General features: G+C 40.6%; 1 protein-coding gene across 4 annotated transcripts in view; it reads left to right on the top strand.

Moving 5' to 3' along the window:
• Positions 1-13,442, top strand: part of LOC113132494 (septin-7-like) — a 37,948-nt gene that overhangs the window by 7,950 nt on the left and 16,556 nt on the right. For all 4 annotated transcript variants that reach the window (XM_026310600.1, XM_026310599.1, XM_026310602.1 and 1 more), the window contains exon 3: positions 8,651-8,757. In XM_026310600.1, the coding sequence (XP_026166385.1) occupies positions 8,651-8,757 (107 nt within the window). The remainder of the gene's footprint in view (positions 1-8,650; positions 8,758-13,442) is intronic.

The raw sequence follows: 13,442 nt of genomic DNA, 5'->3' as shown, positions 1-13,442 counted from the left end.
ATGCATAATAAACACTAGGTGAATACGGTGATTGTTTCAGTGTCGACCTGCCTGTATGAAAACTATTTCACTCGTTTTTTCATTTCATCTATTGAATCTCTCTTATTCTCATGTCACACACCTATCATAAAGCCTCAGGAGTTCAGCTTCACCCAGTTGCTGTCACTGTTTCACCAAACCAAGTCAAAAGAAAAGAACAAACTGTGGTTGTTAACATGACAAAGAAGCCGGTGGTGTGCTCAAACACACCAGCCACAGTCAGAACTTACTGCAATGTGGTGATTTGTGGCTGACTGTAATTCCTCATTTAGTATTTCAGTTCTGGTATTGTGCACATCGGCTTACTGTCATGGTATACTGGGGTACGTCAGTGGAGCAGGGCCAGGGACAACTAACACCTGTGCTTTATGCTTTGACGAGTCAAAATGAGAAAACTACATACTCTTAACAAACAAGACTGAAGTTAATTTACTTCATGTAGAAGAACTCATTAACAATCTGAAATCTAGTCAAGTATCTGGAATATTCCTTATTATGTAAAACATTTTGTCCAAGAATATATTCCACTGAATATAGTACTACAAAGTATGGACTCAAGATGTCTATGAAGTTGAGCCTGAACCAGGGAAGTCAAGATTTTTATGGTTCTGGTCATACTGGGTGTCCTGGCCAAGGTGCTACATAACATATATTATATATAGATTTGTCAACATAAACTATCGAGCTGGGATCAATCCCAGCTTAGATTGTCTCTAGCCAGAGCCTTTCTGTCACATGAATTTATTAGTAGTATGTTGCTTGCAGTGGGATACTACAGTATTTGCAAAGGTAACTCCCAAAGTAGTTGCCCTGAGTATAAGAGGTCTAATAATCTTGGCTACAAGTGGTGGTGAGATGGAGTGTAGGACACTGGGGCAGGCAGTAGTGAGAATGATATGAGAATTGTAATGTGGTGAACAAAGAGCAGGGTCTAACAAGAAAACACACTTTTACTACCTGATTGTTTCTGGCACATCAGGATATGCTAGGACTGTGTCAAATATCAAATTTTATGTTGCATCACAATACTATTAACATTGATTCTAATGATAAAAGTTTTTTTTTAATTTAATATGGACAGGTCTTCCAGTCAATCATGTAGCAGAAATATAAGACTCAGAAGTGAAACACAAGTTTAGCACATGTTTACAGTTACCACCCACTTGTGTTATAACTTTGCTCTAACAACTGATTCCATCATTGTTCTGACACAAAGCACAAGCAGCCAATGATAATGAAAATAGCGCCGCACTGAACCAGTCGTGGTTGGAAGAGAGTTAGAGCAGTTAGGTTGATGCACACAGCACAGATCGTGGAGGAGCAGCCAGCAGCAGCTCACATGCTAATGTTTGGCCTGTTGTCGCTGTGTAAGCCAGTACGTCAGGAGTAGGGCCTGATATTAAAGAGAAGATGAACAGAACAGAAAATGTTGATGACAACTCAAGTGTCAGCGTTAATGATGAAAACACCCAGACAGACACAGCCCAGGGGTCAAAAGACGAGAGCAATGTTGAGAGCAAGGGTCTGAGGACTTTAGTAATGTGGAGATATTCCAGATATTTAGTCTGACAACCAGCAGAGTAGCATGCACTGCAAAACAACTGCTATGTTCTGAGAGTGCCTACAAATGCCAGGCTGGTACTTGCATCCTTTTGTGGAATATTCCAGTGTCATCTTCTTTTAAAAAACATACTGTGGATTCTTACAGTCCTTGGGCACAGTACAACATTCCTGCAATAACCTCTGTGTCTCCATTATTGTTTTTACAAATGGAGCGGTCCTTGAATGGCAAAAATTCTCTTGCATCCTGTGGTGGCGGGGCGTGATTACGGCGAGGCTGCAGGGGGTGTGGTGAGGCAGCGATAGGCGGCTGAATTAGGGACAGGTGTAGGGGATGAATAATCACCGGCTCCTCTTGAGGAGGAGAAGAGCAAGAGCCAGCCACAAGGAGAGCTGGAGCACCAGAGTATTTGACAAAATAAATTTAAAAAAAAAAAAAGGTTAAAATCTTCCAGTTTCTGGTGTTTAAGCAGCCCAGCTGAAAGTAACAAAATGATATCACAGTTTCAACTTCTGTATTTTCCATTCTGATCGCCACCCTAGAGCTAAATTTGTAATAAAGTGGCCATGTTATAACTGGACAGGCTTTAGCATTATTGCTGAACAGCAGTCTGTGTACAAGCCTTCTTCACAAAGAGTCCTTGTTGCCTCTGGACACAACACTCAGCAGTGACTACAGTCAGTGTGTGTGTGCAAATAGGGTCATGCATGTTCATGTATGCCCAGTGAAACTACTGCAGGCAAGTCTTTCCTTTCCCTCTGCTCTGCTCCCATTCTCTGTGTCTCTATTTTGAGATGCACATGTCTGCCGTGACCCAGCACGTGCTGATTTTTGTCAGATTTATTTGAAGGCTCAGTGGATAGCAGCAGAACACTCACTCACTCTTCAATATAAAGAAACCCAGGGAAAGTGGGTTGTGTCCCTCCAAGGCTGCTGCAGCTAGCCCATGTGGACTGCTGTCAGACTGGGTGCTGTCCCAGTTTACTTTGGATTCTGACTCTTCCATAAACTCTGCTGGACTTGCAGATCTTTATCTTTGCCAAAACACTGACCTCTGCCCCCAGTTTCAGCCTCTCCCTATTAGCCTCAACAATGGGAAATATTTTTTCCAACAGTCTGGTGCTCAGCAAACACAACTTCCCTCCACATCCATGTCTGTCTGCGACTCCGTTCTTCTGATTCTTTTGTGCCTGTATGTTCCCCAGATGTCTCATTTCACACTTTCTGGTTCAGGTCTCACGCGTGTGTGAGATGTGTGTTGTGTGCCAGTGTGTGTTTGTGTTGGGTGCTAGTTAGAAGGCCTGTCAGGATGTGAGGGGGCTAGCTGCTGCCTCAGGGCTGAGAGAGAGGGAGACAAAATGAGAGGAAGAGAAGGAGGAATGTTGGGAATCTCATGGGAAACCCACTCTGACCATTTGTATGTTTGTTTTTTCTATCTCACACAGCCCAGCTTGCTATAACTCTCAACATGTTCATACTTAATATGCAGAGCAGAACATTCATCCTTCCATTTCCTACAGTATAACTAAAGTGCAGCTAATTAATTCAGGTACGCCAGTTATTAATAAATGTCCATCTCAGTAGCAAATAGAGCTGAAACTGTTGCCTAATAATTGTGTTATACTTTAATGATCAGATGTTTCATCTGTGCACTAAACTAGTCGAAATAAAGCAATCTTCCAAACTGAAAAAGACTGTGTAAATGAACGCACAGTGGAAAACTACTCCATTTTCACTAAAACATCCTTCAGGCTGGAAGAGGGATTGGAGGCTCACTGAGCAAGATAGGAAGGAAAAACAGTGTGGATGCGCTTGAAAGATCAGCCATCTATCAAGTTTTAGGTCATTCGTCTATTTACAGAGAGCTGCCACTGTGCTTCCGCTTGTCATATAGAACTGATGTTTAATTAAAGCTGAAAGAGGAAGGCTAATTGGGACAGATATGCCCCAAGGGGGGGTTAGGTTGCTGCTGTGGCTGACTGAAGTATTCATCACACTGAGCCTGTCTGTCAGAGGAACTAACCTGACATTTTAAGCTTAAAATACTTTACTTCAGCTGTCTGACAATTAATAACCAAACAATTTCAGTTTTTGCCATATTTAACATGGTAAAATATCACTGGTAAATACTAGTAATGTTTATTTTTTTAGAAATGGTTCACTTATTAATGTTCAATGTGAAATGGAGTAAAAATAGTGCATTTTATGCTTGGCTGAAGTTAAACAGTGAATTAGAAGCCCATTGCAGCATATGCTGAAAATGCTGGTTAGAACTCTGCGTATCATGTATTGGCATGAATAGTTAACAGATTTGTCATCACATCCTTCATACTTTGCGTCACTGTGGATGTGAAGTACATATTAAATTGCATTCAGAGTGGTCGAGAAAGAAAGGCAATGGCCTTAAAATCAAGCATCAATAGAAGGTCACGTGGCAATGACACACGTTCTCTAACAACTCCTCACTGCTTTTTGTACCTGAGATTACAGATTACAGTGCTTTTGAAACCTGTTGATTTTAGGCAGAATAGTGCTGTTTGCCTCGAAGCAATTTAAATGTTTGGTCCATGGGATGTTTAAGAGCAGTCCAGTGTTTGATCAAGACCCAGGATGAAAGTATTTAGGTTGCAGGGCTCCAGAGTGCAACTAATTTGGTTGGAAATGTGACCAAATACCTGCTGAGTGCAACTAAATTCTTTTCTTGGTTACAGTGGTACGCCTAATATTCCACAGGTCTGTGTGTCTATGTGTATAACATCACGTTTACCCCTTGAGGGTCAAAGCAAATGAAAAACAAATGGGGGTTGGTCTTCACCTGTGATTGGCTCTAATAGGCATATTCTGATACACCATGTGATTTGGAAATCAGGACCTGGCTACTCATGGATGACAGAACAGTAGCAACTTAGCTCAGGAGGAAGTGAAATAGGCCTATACATAGTTTTTCATATTGTGCTAGTGTACCTAAGTAAACAAATTATAGGGTCACCAATGCAACCGATCAAAACAGTTACACTGGAGTCCTGGGTTGCTGTAGGCCTCTTTATAGAAAACCCATCACAGTATCACATATGCACCACAGATAAGACTGGGTAGCCTGGTTCAGCAGGACCACAAATGGAGCCTGTCAGGAACAGAAACTGAAACCTTTGACCCATGACTTTCTGTTCTGAAATGGTCCTGGCACCCAACTTTCTCACAGCATAAATAACTGGTGAGGTTCTCAAAGAATGTTGTAAGAAAAGTCAGCATTTCCCAGGTGGAGGGCAGTGCTTTATTCTTTGAAACTGGTGGTGTAGAATAAAAGGATGCTGCATACAGTCTCAGCCACTCAGAGTTGTTGCTACCAGCCAGTTCCCATTCATACACACTGTTCATCAGTATGACTGCATAAAGTACTGCATTCTCACTGCACAGTAGTATGCCAGGATGTTTTAAAGTATCAACAATTCTGTGTTTTTCCTCAGTTTATTAGATCATCAGATTGACAAAGATTGTTCAACTAATGTTTGGGTGCGCTTGACTATTCAGAGATGTTGACATGGAATCATTGCACATGTACCTATTTGATGCACTGTATTTATTTTTGGATTATCTACACTGCCTTCCAAAAGTATTGGAACAGTGAGGCCAATTCCTTTATTTTTGAAGTAGACTGAGAACATTTGGGTTTGACATCAAAAGTTGAACCCACCCATGTTTCATGTGAGCAAAAGTATTGGAACATATGACTGACAGGTGTGTTTTGTTGCCCTGGTGTGTCCTATTACACTGACTATTAAAATAATAGCGCTGAATGTCTACGCTCAGTTTCAGATTTGGGTTTTGCCTGTGAGGACTGCATTTATAGTTAGAGGTGTAACCAAGATGAAAACAAGAGAGAGCTGTCTATGGGTGGAAAAACAAGCAATTGTGAAGTTGAAAGAAGACGGAAAATCAATCAGAGCCATTGCACAAACATTGATCATAGCCAGTGCAACCATTTGGAATGTCCTGAAGAAGAAAAGAAACACTGGTCTACTAAGTAACATACTTGGAACATGCAGACCAAGGAAAACAGCAGCAGCTGATGGCAGAAACATTGTGAGAGCTGTAAAGACCCAAAAACAACTGACATCAGCAACAATGTCCAGAGGTAAGGATTGAAGCTATCACAATCTATTGTTCGCAGAAAACGTCATGAACAAAAGTACAGAGACGAGCCCCAAGGATTCTGGGACAAAGTTTCATGGACTGATGAGACAAAGATTAACCTTAACCAAGGGCTAAACTTTGGAGAAAGAAAGGATCTGCTCATGATCCCAAACATACAAGGTCACAGTGGAGATAATGTCATGGCTTGGGCTGGCATGGCTTCTTCTGGGACGGGCTCATTAATCTTCATGGATGATGTAATGCATGATGTCAGAAGCAAAATGAACTCAAACATTTTGTCTGCCAATTTAAAGAAAGATGCAAATTGATTGGAAGATCCTTCATCGTGCAGCAAGATAATGACCCAAAACACACTAGCAAAACAACAAAGGAGTTCATCAGGGGCAAGAAGTGGAAGGATTTACACTGACCAAGTCAATCTCCAGACTTAAACCTGATAGAGCAGCATTTTACCTGCTAAAGAGGAGACTGAAGGGAGTAACCGCCCAAAACAACAACTGAAAGAGGCTGTAATGAAAGGCTGGAGAAGCATCACAAATAAGAATGCAAAAGTTTGCTGATGTCATTGGGTCATAGACTTGATGCAGTTATTGCAAGCAAAGGATTTGCAACTAAATATTAAGTCTTATTCACATTAATCTATTTTAGGTCTATCTGTTCCAATACTTTTGCTCACCTAAAAATTTGGTGTTCTGTTACAAATAATGTAATCTTCTAAGTTGTGTATCAGATCCAGATGTAAATACCTGGAAGCTGACATGTTGATCTCTTGTCACATTCAAATTTTGATGTTAAACCCAAATGTTTTCAATCGGCAGCAAAAATAAAGGAATTTTCTTTACTGTTCCAATACTTTTGGAGGGGAGTGTAAATTCAATGATCTAGTTGCAGGCTACACTTGATTTAGGCAAATCTTAGTTTAGTTGCACTTCATTTCCTGCTACCAACATAGCAAAGATAATGGCAGGAATCAGACAGCACCAGAGAAACACATACTCAAACATACATACTTAACCCATCTTCCCCAATTAGATAGCTTTTCTTCCTTTGATCTAGCACTGAGAAGTCCGACAAACGGGTAGGTCCTTTGCCCGCAGAGGCTGCAGAAGACTCAGACTGTGATCATAACTCACACAGGGCCACAACATTATCCATGTCTGAGCAAACACACGTATGGGGTAGGCCAAGGGGTTAAGAAGGGGGCAAAGACTGGAATCCATCATGTCAACGCAGCCTGATGGAATACACAGATGTACTATATGAATGAAACTGTCCTCCCTGCAGTTGTTCCCCCCTCAGCAGGTGTTTGATTTGAAGGGCATGAGAAGACACTATATTTTCATTCACAAAATAAATATAGGGAAATGCTGCTTCAAAAAAATGTATTTTATTGCTAAACCTACTAATCCTGTTGTTGAGCAGTGTAGCTGTTTCTTTGTACTTCTGACATCCTGCACTTGAAATGAAGAGCTTAACTCTAACAAGCAATAAAGTAACAGCTGGAGCAGTTTGTAGATTCTGTCAATACATTCGGTCATTGCAGTGCCTAAAGCTGGCAACAATGGGATCTGACAATTGTAAGAAAATGAATCAGCAACACTTTTAGTAACCCAGAAGAATCATTTGCTTGCTTTAGCTTGTCAAAGTGACAATATAATAAAGTTTAAATATGCATTGGATTCTGATAAAATCAATTGATCAATCAACAGAGGTCTAATAGTTCACAACATCCACAGCTTGATATGAATTTTTAATTATTAAAAAATAAAAACATTAAATGGAAGCTCATTGGCCATAATTTACACTGTTGAAATTACGTTGGTATATGGTAATTCCTCAGCTTCTGATTCATATTACACTTTCCAAGTTTTAGTTAAGTTTAGTTATATCTCCCTCCGTGACCCTGGAAGGGTTTCCTTCCGTTATTGCAGGTAATGCTGGGGAGAGGCTAATTCCTTAAATGAAAGGTCAGTATTGCTGAACCATATAATGTGTTTCAGTGATACCATGGCATTTCCAGAGACTGAATATCACTTGAGCTGGACATTTTCACTCACTCCTCTCTTTATCAGCTGTGTTACTGTAACTTTACTGGAAAAATGTCACACTTCCAACCAGTAGTCCTAAATAAAACATACGAGACACTTTCAGCCCAGATTTCTCTTATCTGATAGACTTTGACTGAAAAGCACTGTGATGGTGCAGGAGGAGCCAGAGGTCTTGCAAGGACAAGGATCCTTCCCTCCACCCAAACACTCCTCCACTTCCTTTTCATGAGACACGAGCCAGATGCTCTGCCATTAATCATAGCATTGGTGAAGAAGAGTGAATAGGATGTATGTTTGGAGTGGCCGTTCTTTGTCAAGTAGACGTTAACTGTGTGTTTTGCATGCCCGTTGTGCCCTTGAAATCAGTATGGGAGTAGGTTTTGGAAAGTTAGCACAGTAAGGAGAGAAATGGGAAGATTTGCAGTATGTGTAAGCAAAGTGTTGAGCAGGAAGGACAGAGAAAGAATGGCTGAATGGGGGTGATGAAGGAGAAAGTAAGGAGGAGGTGGAGAGGAAATGTTTTATTCCCTCCATCTGAAAGCTTCTCTTGCTGGCAATCAAGCTCCTGACCTTTTCCCTTGCAGTCAATAAATCTACTTTATTTTCTCGGCTTCAGCCCTGTCCCTTCAAGCCATGTGTGCAATGAATGCACATGTTTTTGTCTATGGTTGCAATATGTTTGTGTGCTTTGTAGTCGACCAAAAGCAATGATGTACATCAAGGCCAACAGCCATTCTCTTTACTGTTGGGGATTTATGGATAGACTTGTGTACTTAATAAACTGCCAACTGAGTGTATATATATATATATATATATATATTCATGCTGTTAAACTGTGTGTCCTCAGGTGAATCTGGTCTTGGGAAATCAACACTCATCAACTCTCTGTTCCTGACTGACCTGTACTCCAAGGACTACCCTGGGCCTTCCCAGCGCATCAAGAAGACTGTGCAAGTAAGTTGTTTTTAATCTATAGCTTAATTCTGTAATCTTAAGACATCACAGCTGCCTTTCAGATTTAAACTGAATCAGTTCCTATGTGCACATGTCCTTGTTATATGTGTTTCTGTGCCTCACAGGATGTTAGGGCTTCCATCAACAAAATGTGTGTGTTTTTTATTGGAATCTGAAAAGTCTTCATATTCTCCTCCTCCCCCAAGTTGTGCAGGTGATTCTGTCTAGCGTGATGTAGCAGACAGGTGACAAAATCATGCCCAGAAGTGAAAAACTTCCTGAAACTTAGGAATGAGTCATGACTCTCCGGTTACTTGTGGTTATCTGTGATAAGAGCAGCCCACAACCTGTGTTGTACAGGCTCAGATCTGAGAGATCCTATTGTTTTCATGTGCATGTATAATAGCTGCTGCTTTCAGTTTGTTTAGGTATGTATGTAAATTATCTCCAAGTTTTTAAAAGGACCTCTATTTCCAGATGTGTCACTTCTCGCAAAGAATTGGAGGCTCACCATAACCCACACTCTCGTTTCACCGCTCTGTCCTTAGCCCTAACCACAGCCATGTAAATGATCAGTTAGAAGATATGAGCAAACATTTTAGAAATGGTGTCTGTTATTTGTGTGAAGAAAAACTAAGCACTCTTCAGACATCCCACCTTTGCCTGAACTCTGCCTGTATAGATAAGAAAAATGTCATGAGTCAGGTTTGGAGCTGTCTCTGACCACTCTGTCTACATAACATTTCCTACCTTCCCGCTGCTTTTAGAACTCTTCAGATCGACAGCTGTGCTTTAAAGGCATCACTTAAAAGGCAGTGGACCACTATCCAAAAAGCTTGTGTGAACTCTGCATAATATCAAATAAAGTGTTGTGTATATATTCACATTGGAAACATCTTTAACTCAAAAAACACCAAGCTGTATTGGTTGAACTAATCCTAGTTATCATGTCTCTGAGGGTGAAAGTCTAAACCAAGTGAAGAAGGAAGGCGATGAAGGAGAGCGGAGATGGAGTATTCTGGAGAGGAGGAAGATATGGATGTAGTACTGTGGCAATGGAGAGAGATGGAAAGAGGGATAGAGGGACTAAGGGAAATGGCAGGGCCACAGGGCCTGGTTTTGTCCTTTTATGGTCATGGTAAACTGAGGAGGAGGAAGGAGGCTGCATCTGGAGCAGCAGTGGGGAGAGCAGAAGACAGGGGAGAGGGGGAGGGAGGAGAATCAGTTTGGGGATAAGGCGAAGGACTGTGAATGATCAACGAGGAGAAGGTTGAAAAACAGCAGTCAGAGTAGAAGATGGAGAATGAAAGATAAGGGTTGTGGACAAACGAGCAATGAAGGAAGCAGGGCAGTTTACGGGGGTAGAGGGATAGACAGGTATGAGGGAGTAATGGGTTAGTGAGAGGGGACAGACGAGAGACAAAGAAAAACAAGGAATTGGAATTTGTGTTTCCCCTGAGTTCTGAGGGTGACTAGCAGGGCAAGAATGTTCCCATGAAAGATGACATGACACACACACATACAATACACACACACACACACATAGAAAACACATACAATACACTATACACAGAAAGCACACTATATACATAAAACACATACAACAAACATACACTGCTGTTGGAAAAGTAGTAATTCATCTCAACTTGATAAAGAAATTGTTTGCCCAATCATGAAAACTACTCCCACGTTTACATTTGTCAAATCACTTCACACCAGCATTTAGCACCCACATACACTATTATTTTAACACATTACCAACAAGCAAAAGACACACAACACAGCACACATAAGCTCAGCCAACATTCAAATCTTCTAGAAGCTAGCTGTTCCGGATGCTTGTGAACTGGCCGCAGATGCTTCTGTGTCAGATGGTGAGTGGAGCCTCAGCTGAAAATGTGAGATTCTTAGAGATGAACTGAGTGGGTTTATTAAGTCTGAAGCACTGTTTCATCCAAACGACCAACCTTTTTTGAGATGCTTGCTGTTGAGATTTCTGCCTCTTACCCCATTTCTCATCATCATGAGGCCCACAAACTACATTTCATTCAGCTGTGGTATTGAAGTTGAAGTTTAAATCTCAAACCCAAACTACTTAACCCTGATGTACTACTAGCAACAAATCTCCCGAAGGTACCATTCAGTATTCCGTGTAAACACAAGCATCTGTACAGAGACTTTACCTAAGAAAATATGGCCTAAAACTAGCTACATTTTTATGTATGTATGTAGAGAACCTTCTTATCAAGTAATAATGACAGTAAACCTGACCTTTTTTGTTGTATTTAACAGAGTTTGACACTATATCAAATTTGATTTAGGTTCAGCTGCACTGGAGGTAAGCAAGAGAGAAGAAAGTGTGTGTGTTTTTGAAACTCAGGTGAACAGCTCCCAGCTGCAGTAAACCTTATATTGTTAACACTGGGTTAGAAAGGAGTCAAACACAGCTCTGTGTATAGTCATGACAGTTTAGTCATTTACTATATTCCCTCAATCAGTTTTTGCACCATCAGTTTGTGACTTTTGATCTTGTATCCTTGCTCTCATGCAGTTTGTCCTAAATTATGCCTTACATAAGCAAATTAAGCTGGGATAGGCTCCAGCAGATCCCCGTGACCTTGACCTTCAGGAAAAAAGCGGGTATAGAAAATGGATGGATGGATAAGCAAATTAGATGATGTATTTATTTGCATCTCCATTGGACAGTAGCTCTGTGTCGTTCTAGCACTGTGCGCCAGCCCAGTGCTAAATTTACTCTGTTTTGGTGGGACTAAACACATTCAGATATTTTGCTTCAAGCTTCATTTCAGTCTGTCACTCACATCAAACTTGGCGAACCCCATGAGCACGATGTGGGTATAAATGCTGTTCTGCAAGCAACAGTTGGTGTTTAACTGTGCGTGTGCCATGGGTGCTGTGGTCTGAGGCTGAGGGGGAGAGACGGGGTCAGAGTATTTATATTTCAGAACAATCTCCTCGTGTTTTGTTGCTTGCACACATTTGCACAGATCAGATTTCTTTTAAATGATGGTGTTGAGAATGACAGAATTTTTGAGGTTTCCTCCCAATCTGTTTTTCTTCAGAGAAATGGTAGAAATAGCAGATTTGGTTTTGAAATGGCTGACATCTCATGCGCAAACACTTAACAATACAAACACACACTTTAACACACATGCTAGTTGATGCACAATTAAGCTCCACTATGTCGAAAGACTGCGGTGCATGATATATTTGCTCAGCTGTAAAGTCAGACAGATTATCTGAAGGTTTGTGGAAGCTGAAGAATGTTTGTGTTAGAGCAAGAAGGCTGTAGTTTGAGTTAAAGGGGCAATCCCAAAATAACTAGATGGCCTTGTGAAAGTATGTGGCAAAGTGAAGGAACAGCAGGCAAGCTGTAGGGAATGATGGATCTGTGGGACTGAATTTGAGTTTATGTAACTGAAGATTGAGATTGGTTTGATTTTGTCTGTTTTTTTTATATTTTGAGCCAAAACAACATACAGAAATCACTTAGATACTTTAATACGTCACTCTAGACACTTTCACACAACACCCTGAAACAGAAACCCCCTCTGTTTGGTCCATATTCATTCAATTTATCCAGACTATTTAACAGACAAACAAACAATCATAACCCTAACCTAATAAAATAATAGATATAACCTAGCATAATACCTGATTTTCACCTTAATCCTTTTGACTGTAAACCAACCACCATAGCCACACCATTGCCCATGCCACTAATGCCACTTTTCCATTATACAGTTTTAGCACTACTCGGCTCTACTCTAATTGACTCAACTCAGTTTTGGTCATTTTTCATTTCAATTGAGTACCACCACAATGTGGGCGGGGTCGTCATAGCACGGAGGCTCGAAACTTCCATGACGTCCTTTCAACACAAACACACGCATATGCACCTCCTCATAGGACCTCGTTGTTGTTTTGAGTAGCGTTAAACATTTGCCTCAGTACGGACTATAAAAATGGAAAAACAAACAGTTATTGTTGCCGGTTTTTAAAAATGGCAGGTTTGATTCTTGTGTTGGACACAGTCAGTCGTGCTCATGACTCTAGTAAACGTGACTCCCTGGCAAATCAGTGGCCCACAGTCTGTTGACATCACATTTTAGTATCAGTTCAGCTCGCTTGGATCCTCGGACGAGGAGCTACTAAAAAAGTACCTGGTACCAGATATTATCCCTAATGGAAAACCCCCAAAAAACGAGCCGAGTCAAGTAGTGCTCATGGAAGGCTTTTAGGTCTTTTGGTTACATATTATTTTGCTTCTTTTTTTTTTTTTGACTGTCATTCTCACTGTTATTCTGTTAAAATTCACTCACTGTAATTTATTTTAAAATTATGTTATTGTTATAATAATAATAATTATTAATAATATTAATATATTTATTGAGTATTATAAGTGATAATGATGCATGTGATAGCAATTGTGTGTAGTAGTAAATTGGAATTCCTTTAAGACTGACTTTAAAACTGTAGGTTTTCTTCATGAGTTACTGCAGCATCAGGACTTATACAACTTATATGATGCTGTCTGTTGCTCACTTTTAAATTTGCGCTGCCAAGATTAGATTTCTGTTTTTGCCTCTTTAAAGCGTATTAAACAAGATATGATTAAAGCTGATGAGGCCTTGTACTTTCAGTGTGGAGTATAAGGCTGCCAT

Source organism: Mastacembelus armatus, chromosome 6 (genome assembly GCF_900324485.2).
Source record: "Mastacembelus armatus chromosome 6, fMasArm1.2, whole genome shotgun sequence".
Lineage (NCBI taxonomy): Eukaryota > Metazoa > Chordata > Actinopteri > Synbranchiformes > Mastacembelidae > Mastacembelus > Mastacembelus armatus.
Note: the sequence above shows the minus strand (reverse complement) of the source record. Positions and strands in the feature narration are given on the sequence as shown.